At 46.2% G+C, this 22,918-nt stretch overlaps 1 protein-coding gene across 1 annotated transcript; it reads right to left on the bottom strand.

Moving 5' to 3' along the window:
• Positions 1-6,693: 6,693 nt before the first annotated feature.
• Positions 6,694-17,417, bottom strand: Gpr15lg (G protein-coupled receptor 15 ligand). Its single transcript, XM_052733998.1, has 3 exons — positions 14,881-17,417; positions 11,916-11,996; positions 6,694-7,240 (listed from the first exon to the last, which is right to left on the bottom strand). The coding sequence occupies exons 1-3, from the start codon at positions 14,948-14,950 to the stop codon at positions 7,155-7,157; spliced, it is 237 nt and encodes a 78-aa protein (XP_052589958.1). The 5' UTR covers positions 14,951-17,417; the 3' UTR covers positions 6,694-7,154.
• Between the last annotated feature and the right edge of the window lie 5,501 nt (positions 17,418-22,918).

Genomic DNA, 22,918 nt, shown 5'->3' on the forward strand with positions numbered 1-22,918 from the left:
TGAGATCTGATTTTCTCTGAATCTTGTCTGCCACCTCCTCCCTAAGAGGCTCCTTTTCAGGCCTCTGACTTCTCTGCTGTCAGTCCATTCAATCAAGGGACTTGCATTGGAGAGGGACAGAGAAGATGTATAGGCCACATGCCTGCCTAATGTGTGTGTGTGTGTGTGTGTGTGTGTGTGTGTGTGTGTGTGTGTACACTCTCAACCATGTGTCTCATTAGCATGCACAGTCTTTCTGGTGTGATTAACCATGCTTTGCAGAGGAAAGTTTTAAAGCCAAGAAAAAACTTATGTAGACTGTCTTAGTTAGGGCTTCTGTTGCTGTGAAGAGACACCATGACCACAGCAACTCTTATAGGGGAAAACATTTAACTGGGGCTGGCTCACAGTTCAGAGGTTTAATTCATTGTCATCATGGCAGGAAGCATGGTGGCATGCAGACAGACATGGTGCTGGAGAAGGAGCCGAGAGTTCTACATCTGAATAGGCAGTCAGCAGGAAGAGAGAGTGACTAGTATAGCAGAAGTTTCTTCGATCCCACCCGGCCCCGAGGTCCCACAGCGGCTTAAAAAATAATCATTCAGGGGCTCATCTTAATTACCAACTGTATGGCCTATGGCAGGCTTCTTGCTAGCTAGCTCTTTCATCCTAAATTAACCCTTTTCTATTTATCTATGTATTGCCACATGTTTCATGGCATGTTGCTCCTTGGACTTCAGTTCCACGTCTTCCCTTCCTCTCCTTTCTCCTTTCACCATCTCTCTTGGATTTTCCTGCCTGGCTCCATCCTGCCCTGCCATAGGCCAGTGCTGCTTTATTTATTAGCTAATGGGAGCCACACATATTCACACCATACAGGAAGACATCCCACAGCACACTGGGTCTGACTTGAGCTTCTGAAACCTCAAAGCCTAACCCCAGTGACACAAGATCACATCTAGTCCAACAAGGCCACATCTCCTAATAGTGCCACTCCCTATGAGCCTATAGGGGACATTTTCATGCAAACCACTACACAGGCTCACCCAGTCAATGAGGGGCAGAGGTTGGAGTCATATCTGGTTTGTGCTGTCTTTCAAGTTGAAACTCTGTGTTTTAGGTACACAGTCACAAAGCTACTGAAGCTTTAAACTTCAGGCCCTTCAATCATTCACCTGTCCTTCCAGAACTGTAATTTCTTATACTTATACTCTAATGTTCTTTTCCTTAAAGAGGCTTCCCTGTCCACAAATGTGCAAGATCTGCTAGAAGGGCTGCCATTCATCTGCATGACTTTACCTACAACTTAGGGATTTCCAGGAATGCAAGACTTTTAATACTAAAATCAGGAACATCTCAGTTTACAGGGGAGTGGGTTACCTGAGATGGCCAGATGTAGCCCTGTCATCAAAACAGCAGCTTTTCCTGTTGACTCTGTTGGGTACCATAATCTTGACCTTACAGTGTAGAAAGTCTGGATGCTACCTGGAGGGCTTGGTTTGATGCATCTAGGGGGGGAAAATCATCTGCTGTGGAACTCAGGGCTTGATTCTGACTCTGTCACCCTGGGCAGCTTCACATACATCACTTACCCTGACCCCCATGTGGCCATCACCTCTGCAGGGTGACTCATGAGCTTTTATCCTCCTTGTATGCCCTTCCAAATTAGGTCGATTTAATTCAGGTTCCGATAGCTCTTCCTCTGATGGATTTATAGCCGCTGGCCCAGTTCTTGATAAACAAGACTTAGAATGTCACCTGCCAGCCTGTCATGAATGTGTGCTCCAGGTCACTCTGCCAACATGTCAGCACAAGTCCTCTACCTTCATCTGATCTACTAGTGTTGCTAGAGTTTTCCTGCCTGGCCCACAGTCAGGGCAAATCTCTCTCACCCGCCAGTCCCAAGCCGCTCAAACCCGATCAAGTAAACACAGAGACTTATATTGGTTACAAACTGTATGGCCGTGGCAGGCTTCTTGTTAACTGTTCTTACAGCTTAAATTAATCCATTTCTATTAATCTATACCTTGCCACGTGGCTTGTGGCTTACCGGTACTTTACATCTTCCTTGTCCTGATGGCGGCTGGCAGCGTCTCTCCCACCCAGCTTCTTGTCCTCTCTCTTCTCCTCTCTTAGTCCCGCCTATACTTCCTGCCTAGCCACTGCCAATCAGTGATTTATTCATTGACCAATCAGCAACACATTTGACATATAGACCATCCCACATCACTTCCCCTTTTCTTTTCTTAAAAAGGAAGGTTTTAACCTTTACACATCTCCAAAGTCAGCTTGGTATATTTGGGAATTTGGGCGTAGCTTCTCTTACTACTTCCTGCTGGAGGGGGGCGCTGTATCTTCTGGGGAAACAAAGAAAATTTTAGGATCATGGAGTAGTCCGTGAGGCTGTATCATCTGAGCCAGTTGCCTTGAAACGGTTCTGGATGTTGGATCATCTGGGCCATGGTGTCATCGGAGACCTTTCAGGTGGTCTTGGCTGGTCAAACCTGATGTGTCTTAATCTGGAACAAATCCATAGCCTCTTGCTTTCTGTGGAAACAAAAGAGACTCTTTTCCAAAGCAACATATCCTTACATCCAAATTTTGAAGTCAAAGTATCTTTAAAATATACATACTGGTTTAACTCAGCTTCCTTTACAATCAAATATCTCTCTGTAGTTAAGAATCCCAAAGACAACACAATCCAGACTCTCTGTGTAATAGTCATCTCTACGTGGCTTATTTTTTATATTACTTTTACTGTCTCTTTAAAGACTTTATTTTTTAAAACCATGTATTTGTTTCTATACTGTATATATCACCTTTTTTTTTCTTTCAAGCCTACGTATATTTTACATACATTTTAAACTATTACATCTGAATCTGTCTTATTGTGAATCTATTGTTTTAAGCTGTAGCAGCTGTGGCTGCTGGCTCCGCCCACCTCAGCTTCCCAACATGGCGGCAGTATGCTTACCGCCAGCTCTGGGAGCTATCGTGGGTCTATGCTTTTATCCAAGCAGCGTGTAGCTCAGAAACCTCTTTTTTTGTTTTGTACTAGCAAAGGCTAAATCCACAATGCAGCTTAATGTGTCATTTGTAGAGACTTCATTCCCGCCATACTGCAGGTCGAGCGCGCACGCCAGCAACCAGCCAGTAGCTCAAACCGGCAGCTGTCGCTCATTTGAGAGAGAAAATTAGGAACTGTTTTTAGCTCCGTTTTAGAATCTTTTTTCTTAGGTTTTAGGTGGAAACTCTTGCCACCACGTTGGACGCCATTTGTAGCTGGAGTTTTCCTGCCTGGCCCACAGTCAGGGCAAATCTCTCTCACCCGCCAGTCCCAAGCCGCTCAAACCCGATCAAGTAAACACAGAGACTTATATTGGTTACAAACTGTATGGCCGTGGCAGGCTTCTTGTTAACTGTTCTTACAGCTTAAATTAATCCATTTCTATTAATCTATACCTTGCCACGTGGCTTGTGGCTTACCGGTACTTTACATCTTCCTTGTCCTGATGGCGGCTGGCAGCGTCTCTCCCACCCAGCTTCTTGTCCTCTCTCTTCTCCTCTCTTAGTCCCGCCTATACTTCCTGCCTAGCCACTGCCAATCAGTGATTTATTCATTGACCAATCAGCAACACATTTGACATATAGACCATCCCACATCATACTAGAACAGTGGTTCTCAACCTTCCTAATGCTGGGACCTTCTAATACAGTTCCTCATGTTGTCACCCCAACCATAAAATTATTTTCATTACTACTTCCTAACTGTAATTTTGCTACTTTTGTGAATCATAATATAGTTTTTGGATACAGAGGTTTGCCAAAAGGGTCACAACCCACAGGTTGTAGCAGAGCATGCTAAGCCACAGTCCTTTTCCCTCATACATGTTCCCACAGCTATCCACAATCATATGAGTTCTACTCCTGTTTGCAGACCCCTTTGTACACACACACACACACACACACACACACACACACACACACACACTCACACACACACACCGCATCTGCATGTGAATTTCCTCATCTACATGTGACCTTATCTCTCAATGTAAATATACATGCCCATCATGAACACAAAAAAGGGAAGTGGGCCAGGCTTCCCAGTCTCCCTCTACTGTGGCAGGTGCTCACTATGCTATCAAGGCTCATGTTCCTGATGACCATTGGCACACAGATAATCTGGGAGAGGTGATGGGTAATTTATAGTATTTTACAGATGGGAATACTGAGGATCTGAGAAGTCACCTGACCTCATCCAACATTGCATAAATGTATGTGTGACAGAGCCATTGCTTGATCCCCAAATCTGTCTCAGATGTTCATGCTCTATCAACTGCTCCAAGTGTCCCACCCCTTCAGGGACCATGGACTCTTTTAGTTACCATGGAAATTATAAACTTCTTCTAATAACCCTACTCTATCCTCTAAACATGCCTAGATTCTTCAAGGAGCTAACAAAGGCAATCAATATGTGACTTGTAGTCTTATTATTTTACAGTCACTTCTATATGCTTGGGTTTTCTCCCTAAGCATGAGGAACTACATTCATTAATTTCCCTGTCTGCCCTTTGTGAACAAAGCTCTTCACTGCTGGGAATGTTTAAAAGCCCATGGTGCTGATGCTGGAAGCCAGTGAAAGAAGGAGGAGATAAATGCTTGGTCTGTGGGGATCAGCACCCACCTCCTTGGTTGATGGGCCATGGTGAGGCCTGATAGTGAGCTAAATTCCAGCTAGAAACTAGACTTGAGATTTCTTTTATTCCCTGGGGAAAGGACATATGTGGGGTAGGTGTGAGTTGGGGTGGGGAGGAGCAGGTGCCAGATTGTAGTTCCTTTTTAAGTCCTTATGACCTGGGCTCCTCTGGGGCTGGTGTCCCTAGAAGGCTGACCTTCATAGTAACCTTTTGCAGGAAGTAGCTTTGAGCTGAGATACTGCAGTCCCTACAACCCCCTGTCCTAGGAGCTGCCCTCTTCTCCAAGGATCAGCTGTGTCCCTCTATTACTTATTAATGTTAACTAACTTGTCGCCCTTCCCTCAGGGATCCTGAGGCTTCCATGTGTGCTTTCCTTGTGCCCTTTTCAGGATGGCATGGGCTTTGTCCTTGGACTCTTACCTTTCTTTCTCCTAGTAGACCCAAGTACACGTGTAAAGTCTTATACATGTGTTTCTTTGCCTTTTTCAAGGGAGAATGGAGGGCATATAAGGATGGGAGACAGAAGCTACCAGACCTCCCATTGTCAATGAGGTAGGAGTTTCAGACACAAGGAGCTCCTGATAAGGTCTGAAAGTACCACGAATGGACTGTGGACACACCCTCCACTGCCCAGGAAGCTTGGGGAGCATGAAACCACACCACTGCCACCCTAAAGCCTGTTCCTGCCTTCTGTACTTCTGCCACCTCAGCTCACTCTAGCTGCTGCTACCCGTGTTTTCTCCTGCTCTACCCTATTCTTATCCTTCCTGTTCTCAAGGCAAATCCAAGGACATGCTGAGTCCTTCTCATTTTCTGCTTCTCTTCTGGCCCACACCACAGTTATCTAGTTAATGAATTCTGCTCCAATTCTCAAATCTTCCTACCTCTACATCATCCTAAAACACACAGGGCCATATACACACTCTACACTTACATACCACACCAACACTTACCATGCATAGTGAAGTACACACGCCACAGCCCATATGCCACCTCTCCCATGCACAGCACATCCCTCTCTAGCGGGGACTCTATCTGACTCTCATTGAGTTCATACCTCAGCTACTTACCTTCTTTGCTTTACACTTAAAAAAAAAAAAGGTTTATTTATTATGTATACAGTGTTCTGCCTGCATGCCAGAAGAGGGCACCAGATCTCATTATAGATGGTTGTGAGCCACCATGTGTTTACTAGGAATTGAACGCAGGGCCTCTAGAAGATCAGTCAGTGCTCTTAACCTCTGAGCCATCTCTCCAGGCCCCCTTTTCTTTATTCTTACACTTCACCTTCTGCTCTTCTCCTTGTGCTTACGCAGCAACGGCAGCCTCTCAGATGTCAGAGGACCATGTTATTTGAACCTTGGGACCCAGTGCAGAGTCTGACCACTGTTCTCCCTGGGAATGGTAAGCGGAGGAGTGAGTGAGTGAACAGTTATGAGAGGGAGGTGGACCGTTGGCCCCTGACAAGCCACAAGCTCTGGTTTGCTTGGGCATGGCTGTCCTCAGGGATGCCCTGCCTATCAGCCTCACACCTGATGGCCCTGGTGCTCTCACTCAGGCCTGGGAGTAATATAGGAAAGGGGGCTTCTCACCTTGCTGGCAGGATCCGATTAGAGGGAGCTTTGCTGCGACAAGCCTCTTAGACCTGAGCCACCTGTCTCCTCTGAGCTCTTTGCTCACTGTGGAGATAAACACTGCTCCAGGGTGGGTGGTTTGCTGGGCCTTTCTAAGCCTAATACTTTGCAGGGACCCTATCCCTGTCTGCTTGCTCCTAAGTAGATCCTTCCTATCATTTCTGTTTTACAGAAAATTGAACTGTCAAGCCTACAGAGAAACCTGGGCAAGACTAGGCTCTGTGTCCTGGTGTGTGGGACCCAAACACCTAACTACTGTCTCTTTCTTACTGTCAGATTGTCCTGTGATGGAGCAGCCACCAAGTTTTTCCAGACACTTTCCTTCTAGCATAACATTGTACCTCAGGCCACATTATGTTCTCAGACAAGGATGTTCCATGTTTAGCCAATTTATTATTTATTATTTTGGGTGCTCTCCTGGTGACGTAATTAGGAAGTTACAGGAGTTGGTTCAGAGACCATTGGTTAAATGCTAGGAATTTGAGGCTGTCTGTGACTGCCCGTGGTGCTGTAGTCCTGGCTGATCACACTGAGGTCTTGCTATTCTGCACTCTGGCCAGCTTGGAAATCTCTGGCATTGTAGCTCCCACAGGACGAATCTTTGACTTCCACTCTCGAGGAGCCATGAAGACATGTGGGCTTCATAGTGACTCTGAAGGTTGGAGGCACCGTTGGAACCAGGTCAAGGAATTCTGGAATGTTCCTGGATGTCTGAAGTGAAGCATCCCAGTATTACAGCTCACTGCCACCATGAAAGTTGGCAGGGGGCAAGTCAAAGCTTCTGGTGTCTCCACAGCTGGGCTTGAAGGTCTCATTTGGGTGGAGCCAAGTTTCAGGAGCTCTATACCTGTGGGAGAGCACCAGGCACCACCCATGACTTGGATGGTGGCTTGCTTCCGCATGGTCTGCAGTGCCTCGTGTAGTTTCCTGGGGATGAGTGACAGCAGAGAAGAAGGAGGGGCATGGGAAGGCAAAGTGAAGAGGACAGAATAGGGTGAAGAGAAGGAGCAAGACACAATTAAAACTCACTCTTACACATTAGAATGTAAAGAAATCACATAAGTGGATCATAATGCCCTCTCTGGAACCTACAGGGCCTTTCCTAGTACTAATTAAAATAACACTGAGTAAGTGTTATTTGAGTGAGAATGGAAAGGGTTATTAAGTAATGGTGATGAGATTATTTTTCTTTGTGTTTCTGGTTTATTCCTATCTGCATTGTGGAATGGAAGTTAATGGCATGGAATCTGAGGCTGAATTGCTTGGATTCAAAGCCTGTAAGTAATACTCACCAGCTTTCAGCTGACTAGACCTTCAACAAGTTACTTGAAACTTCTCTGTTGTTTGGCCCCCTCATCCATAAAATAACAACCCTTAACTGTAGCTAATTTTCAGGATCATTGCAAGAATTAAAAGTGTTAGTGGATATAAATACTAATGAAAACCAAAATTTAAGTACCTTATTCATCCTCAATCTCATGCAGTCATCACAAATAAGACCCTGTTATGCTATCACAAATACGCGACCAAGCAAATAAACAAACAAATGAGTGTGATTGGCTATGATGAAAGACATGCCTATCTGACATGCAAACTCACTGAGAACTATGCCTACTGCTTTGGTTTCCCAAGGTGAGGGTAGCTTCTTGTGTAGCCAAGGCTAGTGAACAGAATTACAAGGATCAGGCAACTGTTTCCTCTGATTGGATTGCCCAGCAGTAGAGTGGCCAGTGCTGGCCACCACCTCCTCCCTAGGGTTTATTGTTCTAGGTCTATATGTTGTGTCCACCCCGGTATTGCTATCCCGGAACCCTCAAGTGGCCCTTCTTCCCCACTGGGTGACCTTTACCACTGTAGTTAAGTCCCTTTTTAAAGACAGACACTACATGGTGGGCAGTGATGGTGTGCGTGTCAGGGGACCGGGGTGGTCCTGCAGACTTCTACCCTGAGCCTGCCCCTGTGGATTAACTCATTTTGTTGAGCTTTGAAACAGGGAGTATGGCACAAATCCTCAGGACTTGGGCTTGTCTCGGGTCCACATGGCCTCGAAGGAGCTTCCCCTGGTGACCTCGTGACACATGGAAAGAAGATGGCTTCACAAAGGCTCCTAGCTCCTGACTTTGATCTGGTGGGATCTAAGAAGCTAAGAGTCTGGGTCAGACCATTGTCTGTGTCAGTGTATTGAATGTTCCTTTCAAAGGTGCTGCCTAGACAGTGTTGCTACATAAGTCACTCTACAGTTTGTAAGCCTGCTTTAAGAAAACTCTGTCCCATCTCCTTCTAGTAAACTGGTAAGTACGTTCACTTCAGCCAGACTGCTAGTCATTTATCCCGTTAACTTTCAAAGATGTTTTTGTCACTTCCGCCCAGAATCCCATGCCTTGCACATTGGGTCATTCTGTGGGCCTAGCCCCCAGCGCGTAGACCCAAAGCAGAGCTCAGGAAAGGTTTGGCATGAGCTGCAGCCACTCTGAGTGCCTCTATTGTCTCAGCTGCCATCAGTTTCCTTTCTCATGGAAAGTGGAGGCTGTGCTCTCGTGCCTGTGAGGCAGGTACAGGAGACTAGATTACGGGAACACAAAACACCCTGAAATCCTGTGCTGATTGCCCAACACCCTGATTCATCTTCTCTTTTCTTCTCTCCGAATCTTAGGGTCTGTCCCGGGAGACTCTGGGTGGAAGCACCAAGCTTGGGCAAACATGTTTTCTGGGTTAGGTGTTGGGTAATCAGCAGCAGTAAAGAGTCAGGACTGAAAGGAGAAGCTGGAAGGAGAGGTACACACACACACACACACACACACACACACACACACACACACACACAAACATACATAGATACATATACAAATACAACATACACAACACCTATGTGCCATGTAACTCCATCCACAAATATACACATTACACATGGGCTCTGAGGTGGGTGCAGCTGCCCTGGAAGCCCAGCCTCCTCCATTGTGACAGCAAGACAGGTTTATAGGGCGTTATGGGCTTGACCCGATGCCATGTGCTCTGTGAACATACCTTACTGACTTCTCAATACCAGCAAGCTGGATCCTGCAGCCACACTTTCTACAGAGGAGGAGGAGCCTGCTCAGGAGCACAGAGCCAGCAGGTGGTGGAGCTGGGACCCCACCCCGAGGGCACTTCCCTTCCAGGAGGTTTCATGCTCACATTCTGCAGAAAACTTCCCTCCAGAGACCAGATTGTCTGTTCTAGTGCAAGAGACCCACAGACGCTGGTGTTTAGCTCTGCTTTTGGGTCCTTCTGAGTCTCAGTTCCCCAATCTGTATAATTGTGACAAGAACTCCCTGGCATAGGTCTGAGGCTTTAAAGGCAACTATGTGCCTTTAAAGTCCAGTAAAGATGCCTGATTAAGTCTTCTTGTTCTAAGTTGCTCATGAATTCTGCCATGGAATTTTTGAAATATATGCTCAAATGGAAATCCAGTCTCAATATAGGATCCCCAACTTAGCTCATTCTCCCATAGAATTGTGCACTCAACAAAAGGCTGTTCTTGTATTAGACACAAGGAGTGTACCTGGCCATGTTCCACATTTCTAGGAGCTGTGTGTAGAGTGTGGTGAATGTGTTTATACATGCCTCTTTGTACATAGTCTGTATGTGCATTTATGTGCCTAAGTCTGCATGTGACATGTAGGTATGTTTGTGTGCATGTGGTGTACATATCTGTATATAGTTGGTATATATGTGTGTGTGTGTGTGTGTGTGTGTGTGTGTGTGTGTGTGTATGCATTTATTTGTATGTCTATATGTATATAGTATTTGTGGCTATATATATATATATATATATATATATATATATAGTAGGTGGTATAGTCACATGTATTTGTGTGTCTGTGACTCTAGATGTGTGATATATAGTATGTGTATGTATGTATGTGTGTGATGTGGTGTGGTGTGTGTAGGTTTGTGTGTGTAGTGCGTAATTATGTGGTGTGCAAGTGTTTGCATGCATGTACTTGCATATGCATCTGTATGATTGTGTGGGTATAAGGGTATGTGTAGTGTGTGTGTGCAGCCCTCCTTCCCCCCAGTTTCTCTTTCCTGCCTCTGTGCATCTGTGCAGGGAGGGGCTAGAGGTGAGGACAAGTTCCAGCAAGCCACCCTCAGTGGGGAGCTGGCATCTCTCTCCCCTACATTTGCACCTTATTTCACAAGCTCCTATGGGAAGCAGAGCTGCTGGCAGCCAGTGCTCACCCTCCACCTTGCCTAGGCGGGTGCCTCACACTTGGTTATTCACATGGCATGTGTGAGAGAAGTGGTTATTTTTACCCAGCCCTGACTGGGTGTGATGGCAGTGTGGAGGAGGGGCTGTCAACCTCTCAGGGGTACCAAGGTTGGAACTATCTTGTCTTTCTAATTCTGTCACCCTCTTCATTCACAGGAAGACAGGAAGTCCTTGGAAGACAGCACCCCTGGTAGCTGGTCATGGGCTTCAGGTGCCACACCTTGTAGCAACACGGGGAGCTGAAGCCTTGGGCTCCCAAGAATTAGCACTGGGGCTACAGAGAGCTGAGACACAGGCCCTAAGCTCAAGTCAGGCCATGTCTGCTCTGAGTTCTGCTGCCTGCCTTCCCACAGGTCTCTGCCTGCTCTAAGCTCCAGGACTCTCTGTACAAAAGTTGCAAAGTTCCAGCCATCCTAACCACCCACCCTGGGCCAGCAGCTCAGAGCTTTGGCCTGCTGCTGGCCTGGAGTGCCATTGCTGGGATCTGTGTGCTTTGAGATCGGGACCTGGGCCTATCTTTGTGACTAGCCATTGTCAGGTCCCCCAGGTCTGGGAGAGGGCAGCTTGGCTCTTTCAGGCCTCATGGTCAGGCTGGTTTCAAACTGAGCCTCAGTGTACCTGTCTACATCTCTGGTGCTGTCTTGTCTCCTAGAGTTCTCTGCACCCACATACTCGACACACTGGCTGGAGACCTTCACGCAGGTCCTGCTTCAGGTATCCAGGTGGGCTATGGTTTGCAGATCCAATGGGCACCTCCCATCCTCTAGCTCTCCTGTCTCTGTGTCTCCTGCTTGCCCACACCACACCTTCATGCCTGTTGTTTCCTCTGTACCAGTTTCCTATTCTCTATCATCTGCAGTCGGGTTCCTAATCTTCCCCATGAGGCCTCCCATCCAGGAATGGGCGCTCCCCCACATCTCTCCTCTCTTCTCTTTTTCTTGCAATAGGGACTGAACACAGGATCCCGAGCTTTCTAAGCAAGCATTTTTCCACTGACTGAGCCAGATCCCAGGCCTTTGAGCCTTGAATTCATTGTGTAAGCCCTTGCTGGTCTCAAGATTCATCATCATGTTTTGTTAGCTTCTCTAATTCTGGGATTGCTATGTGCTACCATGCCTGGTCCCTATGCCATTCTTAAGAGTTTTTTCTTAACAGAACGTGTTCAGTTTTAAATGGCTAAGTCATTGACTCTTCAGAGGACTCTAACCTCTGTGACTGAGATTGACTGTGGGTCATCTGTCCCAGAGCTTGTCACAAGACACTGGCTGGGGCAGATCACAAATCTGGTCTGTCCCATGGCCACCCTAGAAATCTTCCCACTCCCAGCCCTGACAGGATGAGGTTACTTACCTTTCTGGGTTGTCAGTCTGGATCTAGGGACCAGGTTACAGCAAAACCTGAGTTTTGTGGTCTTGGCAGGATGCCTTTTCCCTGAGAAGTAAAAGGGGACAGATTCTCCAATTAGTGGGCCAGGGCCACCGTCAGGCCAATCTGTACCAGGATATGACTGGGAGGGCTTCTACCGAGAAAACCCAGAGTTCAAGAATATTTGTTAAAAGCTGGACAGTGGTAGCACACTCCTTTAGTCTCAGCCCTGGGGAGGCAGAGGTTGGCAGATCTCTGAGTTCGAGGCCACACTGGTTTACAGAGCAAAAATAGCCTAGGCTTCCCAGAGAAACCCTGTGTTGAAAAATAAAACAAAGCAAAACAAACAAACATTTATTAAAAACAAACAACCAGTGCCAAAACCAAACAAACAAACAGGATGAAGTGGGCTGGGGGCTGGGGAAGAAGTAGCCTATATTGTGTGACTTTCCAGAGATAAAAACAATGTTGGAGGTCACTGTGCCCTGTGGATGTTTCCTCTTCATAATGCTGTTTAGAAAAGCATAGCACTGAGGAGAAATGTCTTTGCACTGAGGCATGAATTCTGACTTGATACTCCAGATCTGTAGTCTAAGAAAACAATACAGGAAACATTTTATATACACAAAGCTTTTGTGATGGTATGCTTAATATAGTGTGTCCAAGCACATGAATTCATGGATGAACACTCATAGGTTGGCAACACATGTATTTTGAGTAATGACATAGCCTGAAGCTCCCAGACACAGTCCTGAATAGGGGGAAGGTTTACAGTCAAAGACATTCATTCTCATTGATTTTCCATTAGAATCGTATTGGTGACCTTGAAATAATTCAAAAATAGCGGTATGATAAATGTCATGCTGTGGGCTCTGCTGACCTTTTCACCACAGAAACTTGAGCAATGAAACCAACCAACCAACCAACTAACTAACCAAAAACAAGTGTGAAAAGTTTCTGCACCCCATAAGCCTCTTCTATGAGGCAGCAATCCAAATCAGGCCAAAACAAACCAAATTAAGAAAAAGCCTAGGCTTAATGGGTAAAGCACTCCTGGATTATCTTCCGGCCCCTAGAGAGGAGACTGGGAAGAGAGACAGAAAAACCACATGTCTGTTTTCTGGGAGGCAGTTTAAATACCCTGTGGGAGTGGTCTTGAACATCTCTGGGGGAGGAGTCACGTTTGGTGGGCTTCTAAGGTCAGGCAGGGTTTGGGGAGAGATGCTGGAAGGAGACTGAGGTAGGGCTTCCACCAGAACAAAGTGCTTCCTGTAGTCCTACTATTCAGAGATGATGCTGTACAGGACTAAGGTCAACCATCAGTATTTTGAGTGATAAAGTAATATGGTGAGGGGTGTCCTTTTTAAAAAACCTTTTATGTCTACTAAGTGTTAAAATCATCATAACTATTGATACAAAAAATTAATTGGAGGTTAAGTAAGAGAAAAAGGCTCCAATATTCACCTTTTTCTTGTTTTTTGTTTGTTTGTTTTGTTTTTTGAGACAGGGTTTCTCCTGGCTGTCCTAGAACTCGTTTTATAGAAGACCAGGCTGGCCTGAACTCACTGAGATCTGCCTGCCTCTGCCTCCTGAGTGTTGGAGGCACTCAGCTTTTAAAATGAAGAAAGATAGTAAGGAGATGGGGAGGTGACTCAGGCTTTATGAGCTCTTACCACTCTTCTAGAGGACCCAAACTTGGTTCCAAGAACTCAAGTGACTCACAACCACCTCTAACTCCAACAGCAGGGAATCCAGCACCCTCTTCTGGCCCTTGAAGGCATCTGCACACATGTGGCATATCCACACATAGACACACATACATAAAATGAACCTTAAAGGCAGGAGATATAAATATTCATCTCTATAGGGACAAAAAGATCATGTATGTTCCCCACATCTGAACACACAGCAGCATCCCACACACATATCCCCTTATCATGCATAACCCCATTTCACCTGCCCATGGAGCTTTCCTCTCATAAGGATTTGAGATACTCAAGTTCAGAAGGTCAATTGTTCATTTACTTTGTCCCCAACATAACACAAGTGGCAATAGAGACTCCCTGACTTCCCAGTCAAGACTCAGGTGAGTAGCTCTCTGAGAGGATTTGTGTTTGCAGGGTGAGCACGCAGCTTCATACAGGTATCAGGTAACAAAGGAAACTCCACTCCCCTGAATTCCATTGCATGTTTTCCTCAACCAAAGGAGCCATTTCCTTATTACTTTTCAGACAACTGGCTGTCTGTGGTGTCCATTAGCACACCAAAGCACATGCAGCCTCTCCAGGCTCTCTCAGTAGAACAACTACTAGTAGCTCCTCTCAGCTTTTCTCACCCTGCCCCCAATGCTAAACTCCTCCAGCTCACCTCCCCAGCTTCTTATTTCCATGTAACCTTGTCATTTCAGCCAGGCACTCTCCTCTGTCTTCCGCTCTTGGCCTCCTCTCTCTTGGTTTCCTTTGTTGGGAACTCTTTGTCTTCCTGTCTCACTCTCCCATCTCTCCTCTCACGACCGAGTCCATTCTGCTGGCCATGTTCAGTTTACTACTTCCTTTCTTTGCATCTGGCTGTACTTACCTTATATCTACTATAAAAACCTTCCTTTCAACCATACCTTGGAGTGGTCATGCCCTCTCTTTATATATCTGACACCAAATCCCTCAGTTTATACATCTGGTGTCAAAACCCTTAATTTATACATCTCATGCCAAACCCTTAGTTTATACAGTATGCCCTCAGCGTGTTTGGGAATATAGGACTGCACGAAGAAGATATAAAGCCTGAAGTCCCCAAGCTACCTGTTGGGCACTGTGGTGGACAGAGTATCTGCATAGTTCTTTCCAGCATTCAGGACTCTCTGCCGGGACCTGCTCCCCATTAGTTCCTGTTTGGAACCTTCCCAGACTATGGAATCACTACTCAGGGACTAGAGCCCAGAGGGCAGCCTTACCTTCTGAGGAGAGAATGGAGAAGCAGAGGAGCAGCACGCAGAGCAGACTGGAAAGGGCTAGAAGTCTCATAGTGAAGTAGCTGGAGTCTCACAGCTAGGGAGGGAGCGATGACACAGAAGGCCTCTCTTTGGCCTCTGAAGACATTTATAGTGACAGAGAGAGGCGTTCCCCCACAGGCAAGGCATCCCAGCCCTAGAAGTCTCCTCCCAACAGGATAATAAACCAGCTCTTCAAGAAGTCAGGACTAGATGACATTGCAGGGATTTGGAAATGTGCAGCCCTGAGAGCTGGTTAGAGAAGGAAGCTCTCATGCAAGGAAAAGCCATTGTCCAGGGTTGAACGTTAACTTTTAGAGTCAGCAATAACTCCATCAAATGCAGATCTTCCTGCTTTCTTGTAAATATGGCTGGGGAAGGGGGCCATAAAACCAAAGGCAAAGCCTTAGGGAGAGCCAAACGGCCTAGGTTTAAATCCTTTCTCTCATGTTTATCAGCGTGTTATCTTGAACTTGCTGTCATTAAATGTTTCTGAGTCTGCTGTCCATATGTGAAGTGGACACAGAGCTGCCTGACGACATGCTCCAGAAGTCATCTGTACCAAGCTGGGTACTTACGCCACTGTGAGGTTATGTGGGGGGCCACTGCTAGCCCCTGGTGGGCAATTGGCAAGGTGTGTAGGTAAGAGTGCTGCACGTCAGCCTGAGCAAGGCATGACGTCGGGGAGAAGCTGACTGGAAGAGTAAGGGAATGTGTCACAGTTGCAGGAGGCTAGGGCACCCATCCCTTAGACATAGGCCCTTCACTGGGATGTCAGCCAAACCACAAGGACATGAAAAATACTGTGCCTGGCCCCAGAGACTGCTGTGCAAGGAGGTGACTGCCACACTATGCCGTACCATACCAAAGGCCCACGAAAGGTGTTGTCTAGTTGGTTGGAGGAAGGAGAGAAGGCTGTGCAGAGATGGAGTAGATAGGGTTGGGTAGAGCAGTGGTTTGGTATGGTAGGTTAGGTCATGGTGGGCTTCCTGAACAACAGAGGAGTTATATGGGCCAAGATGAAAAAGGGAGGCCTGGTGTCTTTTGGTTGGGTAGACAGATGGATGGACACTTATGGTCCCTTTTTCTGTTAGGAACAGTCTATGAAGCCTAGGGAGTGAATGGAAGACAACTTTCTGTGGGGCAAGGCAAGCATCAGGGGCCTTTAACAATACTGTATGGGCATCTCAGCAAGTGCCAGGCTTGAGGATAAAAGGGCCAGGTGATCTCCAGTCTGTGAGGGATAGTGGGTGGACAACTCCCACCCACTCCGCTGAGCCTTTACCCAGCTCTGGCCAAACCCTAGATTCCTGAACCAGCTCCTGCTCCTCCTTCCAGACCCAGCTCAGGAATCTTCTCTCTCAGCTTTCCTGGCCGCTGCGGTGGTGATGGTGGCTGGTGTTGACTGTTAGCTCTCCGACTTCTCTTTCCTCCCAGCTGTAGAGGTCTGAGAGACAAATGGCCTGAACCCACACAGCAAAAGAAGAGCAGGGCAGACACTGTGGGCCCGTGGCATCCTTGTGATTCGTGGGCATCTCTGGGCAGCTGAGGGTGGTACAGGCCTCTCCAATGCCTTGGTTGTGCTGAAAGTTGAAGGCACCGGGCCACCTGGCCCTAGGTTAGGCTGTCATTCCAGAGATGGTTGGAAGATTAAGGCTCTGCCCAGAAGAGGTAAACTAAGAGAGGAAAACTGACTGCATTGCATATGGTCAGATCAGAACCTAAGGAGTAAAAGACTGAGAAGCATGCAGTGTCCTTCCAGCCAAAAGAGTGCAAGGAACATGTGTGGGAGGGGCTCTCCATATGGGTGGGCACAGGGCAGCAGCTGACTCTGACCTAAGAAGAAATGTGAAGTGTTGGCAGGTGGGCCAGCCTGCAGGAACGCCCTTCTGGAAACAGACCAGTCAGACATCCCCTGTTGACGGAGTCTGTCCCATGGTACACTTAACCTTGGGGCTCTAGTTTAGACTTGTGCCCCAAATTGTTCAGTGCAAAAAACCAATGGGCAAGGGACATCTTGACCAGCAGCCTATGCTTTTTATAGGGTGAAAAACTTCAGTTAGTTCACCCACAGAAACTAGTTCAGGTTCCTAGTCTGTCAGACTGTAGGTCACGTTAAGGCAGTACTTACCTTTCTGCCAGCTAAGTTGTTCTTTTTCCTTCTAATATCACCTCTGGAGAATACACACCTTGCTCCAACAGTGGCTGCCCCACCTCTTTCCTGGGCACCAGCTCTAGTGTTGTTCCTGAACGTAGACTGCTTAGGGGAGGGCTGCCTTCGCCTTCTGACCCACTAGGACAGGCTGCCATCGTTCTCCTGGGAGTTCTCTTCATTCCATCATGGAACCAGAAATGGGCTTTCGGTTCTTAGCACAGCTTGTTCCTTATCACAGGAGAAAGCTACAAGGGCAGTATCAGCTAAGGGTTGGGGGAATTGGCTATCTTGGGGGCTTTTACACACACACACACACACACACACACACACACACACAAAAAAAAAAAAAAAAAAAAAATTCTCACATTTGCAGGTTTTCCTGGGGTCCTAAGTTTCAGGGGAATAACTGAGTCCTATGTTGGGATTCTGCCTCCTTTTTAAATGCTCACAAAAACTGACTGAAGCAGATTAAAACAGTACAGGGTATTAACATAAACTCCAAGCTCAGCCCCAGGGACAATGACTCTTCTCAGATTTTCACTTACTTTTAACATTTCAAAGATAACTGTCAACTTCTTACTTTAAAAAAGGAAGAAACACCTCTGGCTTTTTAGAATATTCAAAATCTCATGTTGAGCTGAGAGGTGAAAATGAGAAGTATAATGGGGATGCCTGTTAGTCTCAAGCATATGCAACTTTAGTATGGAAAAAAGAAATACCCAAATTTGAATGGTTTCCAAGGATGATTTTGAAAACTTGGCGGCCATCCTGAGAAGAGAATCTCTCAGAGACACACCTAAAACAAGGGGGGTTTATAAGGAAGAAAAAAGCATTTCAAATCAACTTGGTCATTTCTGAGAGCCGTAAGGAGGAAGCTGCCTGCCGCCTCCCCACCCAGTTTGTTCACTTTGGCTTGAGTTCCACACCTCAGGCAGCACCTACCTTTTCTTTATAGACCTTGTGGTTGACCAGAAATGACTTTCCCTCCTGTGTGCTTCGCCAACTGTGGAGCAGCAACTAATGGAGGGTGACAAGAGGCCCCAGGTCCCAGGCTTTCATCGCTGCACTGAATTCCTTCTCTACTTGATCCCGGGGAATGTAAAGTTTCAATTGGCTTTGCAGGCATGAGGGGCTCTCACCTGGAACTAGGTTTGTCAGACTCCAAAGCTGTTGTTCTCCCTCAGAGTTCCAGGGTGCGTGCACAGTCGGGAGGAAGCCCAGCAAGATGGTTTTAATTACTTACAGCTAACCTGAACTGAACTTCCTCTTATGCCTTCATTCTATCCACTTGGTCTTGCCTGCCTATGGACATGACGAAGCTGACAGCAAGGCTGGTGTATGTGGTGGGTTTGGGGTGCGGCTGTGGAGGTGCTCCCTCAGTCCTTGCCCTTGACAAGGGCCTGACCTCTGTTCTCACTGCTGTGGTGAGTCTGAGTCATCCTATTAACTCACATCTCTGGGCCCCCAGATACTTCTCCCACAGCCTTGATTCTGGGGCCACCCTGACTTTCCATGGAAGCAGCTACTCTCGGGTTTCCTCCACTGATAAGTTTCCTGAATGTCATGTTCTCTACCAGCTCACAGAGGCTTGCAGGAAGACTTTTTTTTCTGTTTTCTCTGTTCTTCCATGGCCACTGCAAGTTGGTGTTGAAATTAGGATGCCAGTCTCTGTGCTCTTGATGGAAACAGCCCATCCCATTTGCTGCTTTGCTTGAGTTTAATGGCTTGAGTTCGTATAAGAGCACACATTCCTTTTGTTTCTGTGCCTTATCCCCACCCCACCCCACTCCACCCCCCTTGAGACAAGGTTTCTGTGTAGCCTTGGCTGTCCTGGAACTTATTCTGTAGACTAGGACAGACTCACAGAGATCCACCTGCACCACCACCGCCCAGCCCTGTGCCTTGTTTATTTCATTTAACACAATACCCAGGTTGTTGCTTATGTTATGGCAAATTTGCCTTTTCAAGGTCTAGTTGAATTATGTTGGACATATATACCAGATACCTTTTATCTACTCAGTCACTGATGGACACTCAGGTTGATTCTCTATTGGCTATTGTGAACAGGGCTGTGATGAATACAGGTGCACAAATATCTTTTCAACATACTGACTTCACATTCTTGGGATATATATCCAGAAATGGGGTGGCTAGCTCTTTTCCAACAATCAGTCTCCAAATAGTATTCAACTACCACCTGTGTTAAAAGATACCTGATGCTTTAATAGGCACTTTCTCTCTTGCTGTACTAGGCACACACACACATACACACACTGAATTTTAGGTCTTCCTTAGTTACAATAGGAGACAGACAACACTTGCACATGTGGATTTTTGTTTTGTTTTTTGAGACGGCGTTTCCATGTAGCCCTGGCTGTCCTGGAGCTTTGTAGACCAGGCTGACCTCAAATTCAGAGATCCACTTGTCTCTGCCTCCAGAGTGCTGGGATTAAAGGGATGCGCCACCACTGCCCAGTGCACATGTGGATTTTTATAGAGAAAGGTGAGGACAAGTAGAGCCCATGTGAGAACTGGCAGGGAGGGTATGGATAGAGCTGAAGGGACAAGGGTTTCTGCTTAGGGCTGCAAGAAGGCTCAAGATGGATCCTGTTGGTGTGTTCTGTTCCTTGCTACTCAACAGCAGCCTTCCCAGAAGGTGTCACCTTGCTTCCCTACCACTAGAAGACCCAGAACAGAATGGAGATTTGTGTGGAGCTGCTGGAGATGGGCAGTCCTGGGGTAAAGTCAACTCAGCTGGAGGAATAAAGGTGGCAAAGAATGCTGGGCCATGGAGGATTGAAGGCTTAAGGCCAGCACTGCAGTGGGTCTGACCTTTTTTCCAGGAGCTCCCTATCAAGTGTTTCAATGTCTCTCCATATGGATTTTCATTTTTAAATTTTACCCAGGGACTGGAGAGATGGTTCAGCAGTTAAGGGCACTTGCTACTCTTCCAGAGGACTCAGATTTGACTCTCAGACTCACAAAGCAGCTTACAACTGTCTGTAATCCCAGTCCCAAGAATTCTGACATCCTCTTCTGGCTTCAGAGGGCATCAGGCACACACATGGGTCACATACACATGCAGGCACAACACTCATACATACTAACCATGGGCAATTGAACTATACTAAAAAACATCAAACTCCCCATTTTCCTCAATTTACCAATGGAAAAACAAACCCATATGGGTCCTAGGAATCAAACTCAAGTCATAAGACTTGGCACCAGGTGCCTTTACCCAGCAAGTCATCTTGGTGCCCCCAACCCCATATCAGCTTTAGGATGCATTATTCTACTTAAATGAGTCCGCTGATTATACTTCTATTTTGAGACACCTAGAGTGGCAGTCCTTGACTTTGAGCACAAGTAGAGTCCTCCAGACTTTACAGCTTCCAATACCATGCAGGATTTGATTGGGTCCTGTGGTGGAGCTGAATTCTCTGCTAAGTAGGTCAACACTCCCCACACCTGCTGCCTGTGGATATGAGGTCAGACTTTCTTCTTCCCAGAAGTACCAAGACTTCTCAGCACTCATTAAAATTACTATGGATAATCCGTTTTTTATTTTCTGGATAATCGTGAGTCACTTAAGTATTACTTCTTGTGCTCCAACTATTACTTAAGAGTGTCTAATAGATACACCAATCCCCTAAGAGTGATTCATGGGTCACTCAGGTGTGCTGACATCTGGAGTGACTCAAACTCTGAAGATAGTGTTGTTGAGACTTTAAAATGCTCCACCTCTGCCGTAAGCACTGTGTGCTCCAAGGTCAGCAAGGCCAACTGCTTTAACAGTATTAGACCTCTCTTGGTTACTGGTGATCAGTTGCAAGCTTTCAGACTGACATGCCTCAGGCCACTCATTCTTTGTTTCCAGTTGGTGCCAAGAATTCAAGGACTACCAAATTTCATAATCTTGAACACAGATCATATCAACCAGTAAAGATCTCTCTCAATTTCCATTCACCATTCAGTCTCAGTCATTCTACATTGCCAAGTTCAGAACATAACTGGGCTGACTTGTCCATGCTTTCTTGTAATGCTCTCTGAAGTTCCACCTCCTTAAAAAGACACATGGGCACACATGTAGAAGCTAGAGTCTGCAGGAGTTTGTTCTCTCCCTCCACCATATGGGTCCCAGAGATCCAATTAAAGTCATCAGGCTCTGTGGCATGCTACCTGCTGAGCAATCTCTCTAGCCTTCATTAAAAATAGGTAAAGGCTGGTTGGAGAGACAGCTCAGCAGTTAAGAGGGCTGGCTGCTCTTCCAGAGGTTCTTAGTTCAGTTCCCAGCAACTACATAGTGGCTCACAACCATCTACAATAAGATCGAAACCTGGTGCCCTCTTCTGGCATGCAGGCACACATGCAGGCATAACACCGTATACATAAATCCAAAAAAAAAAAAAAAAGGTAAAGGCAATTATAGATGCATTTCTCTGCAGCAGGATGTAAAGTGCTGTTGGAATATGCTCAGGAATGATCTAGTTGGGTCATGGTAGTTCTGTCCAGTTTTTTCGAAACCCCTAGACTGATTTCCAGAGTGACTCTACTAGTTTACACTCAAGTGTCCTTGAAAGCATTTGTTGTCATTTATATCTTGATTTTGGCAGTTCTGAATGATGCCCAATTCATAGTCGCCAGGAAATGGCACCACTAAGATATCAACCGATGAATGATTAAGTAGTACTCAGTAGTATAGAAAAATTATGAAATTTGCAGGTAAGTGGAACTAGCAAAATGAAAGAAGTTACTCGGGGAAAGTAAGACAAAAGCCATGTTTCCTCTTATATGTGGATCCTAGCTTTGGTTTTTTTTTTTTTTTTGGTTTTTCGAGACAGGGTTTCTCTGTGTAGCTTTGCACCTTTCCTGGAACTCACTTGGTAGCCCAGGCTGGCCTCGAACTCACAGAGATCCGCCTGGCTCTGCCTCCCAAGTGCTGGGATTAAAGGCGTGCGCCACCACCGCCCGACTTTTTTTTTTTTTTTTTAATGTTTAACCTGGAGTACATGTGGAAGTCAGGAAACTGGAAATGAGCCATTGGGACTGGATGCTTAAGGGAGGGGCTAGTAAAACCCAGGTAAAATCAAAGTAGAGAGGTGGTGGAAAGGTTCAAACATGGAGGGGGTGGGGAATATGGCGGGCAGAAGACTCAACCAAGGGGAAGAGGACATGGCAAAGCTGTATGGAAACCCAGGATCTTCTAGTCAAAGAAAAAAGCTCCATTAGAGGGGGCAGTAGAATACAGGTTACAGGAAAAAGGGGAAGAGGGGAATCTTGGGACTACATAAACACAGGGTGATCGGTGTAAGGAGGGTAGGAGGGTTGCTAACCAAAACTAAGAATACATGAAGATTATGGATATCAGTTAGGTTGTAAGCTAACATATGAAAGGAACTTGAACAAAACTGAGTAGATGCTGTTGCTTCCAGAAGGCATGTTTAAACGAAAATCTCAGTGCCAAGTACGGGATCTAGAGTTATTGGTCTGGTAGGCCCAGAGGCACCCCAAATAAACTGTTGCCATTGCTCTTCACTGCCCACTGCAAAACACTTGCTCAGGACATACAGAAATCAACTTTGAACTGGCCAGGATACTTTCCCTCCTCGTTAACTTACATAGTGCCAGAAGGTGTTGAGTAGGCTGTTGATCTTATTTGATGCTACACCCTGAATGCTACAATACTGACTTGTAGGCAGGTGTTACATGAAGGTTATGAAGGTCACCAAGTGCTTTCTGATTGGATATGGTCTGTGCCTCAGGAAGGATTTCGGATTTGGCATTATAAGGCTTTTAACTTAGAAGATCATAAACCCTAGTAGAATAAAATGTTGTTTTGCTAAAATG

This window comes from Peromyscus californicus, unplaced genomic scaffold (genome assembly GCF_007827085.1).
Source record: "Peromyscus californicus insignis strain IS unplaced genomic scaffold, ASM782708v3 Scaffold_12__1_contigs__length_115047231, whole genome shotgun sequence".
Classification (NCBI taxonomy): Eukaryota; Metazoa; Chordata; class Mammalia; order Rodentia; family Cricetidae; genus Peromyscus; species Peromyscus californicus.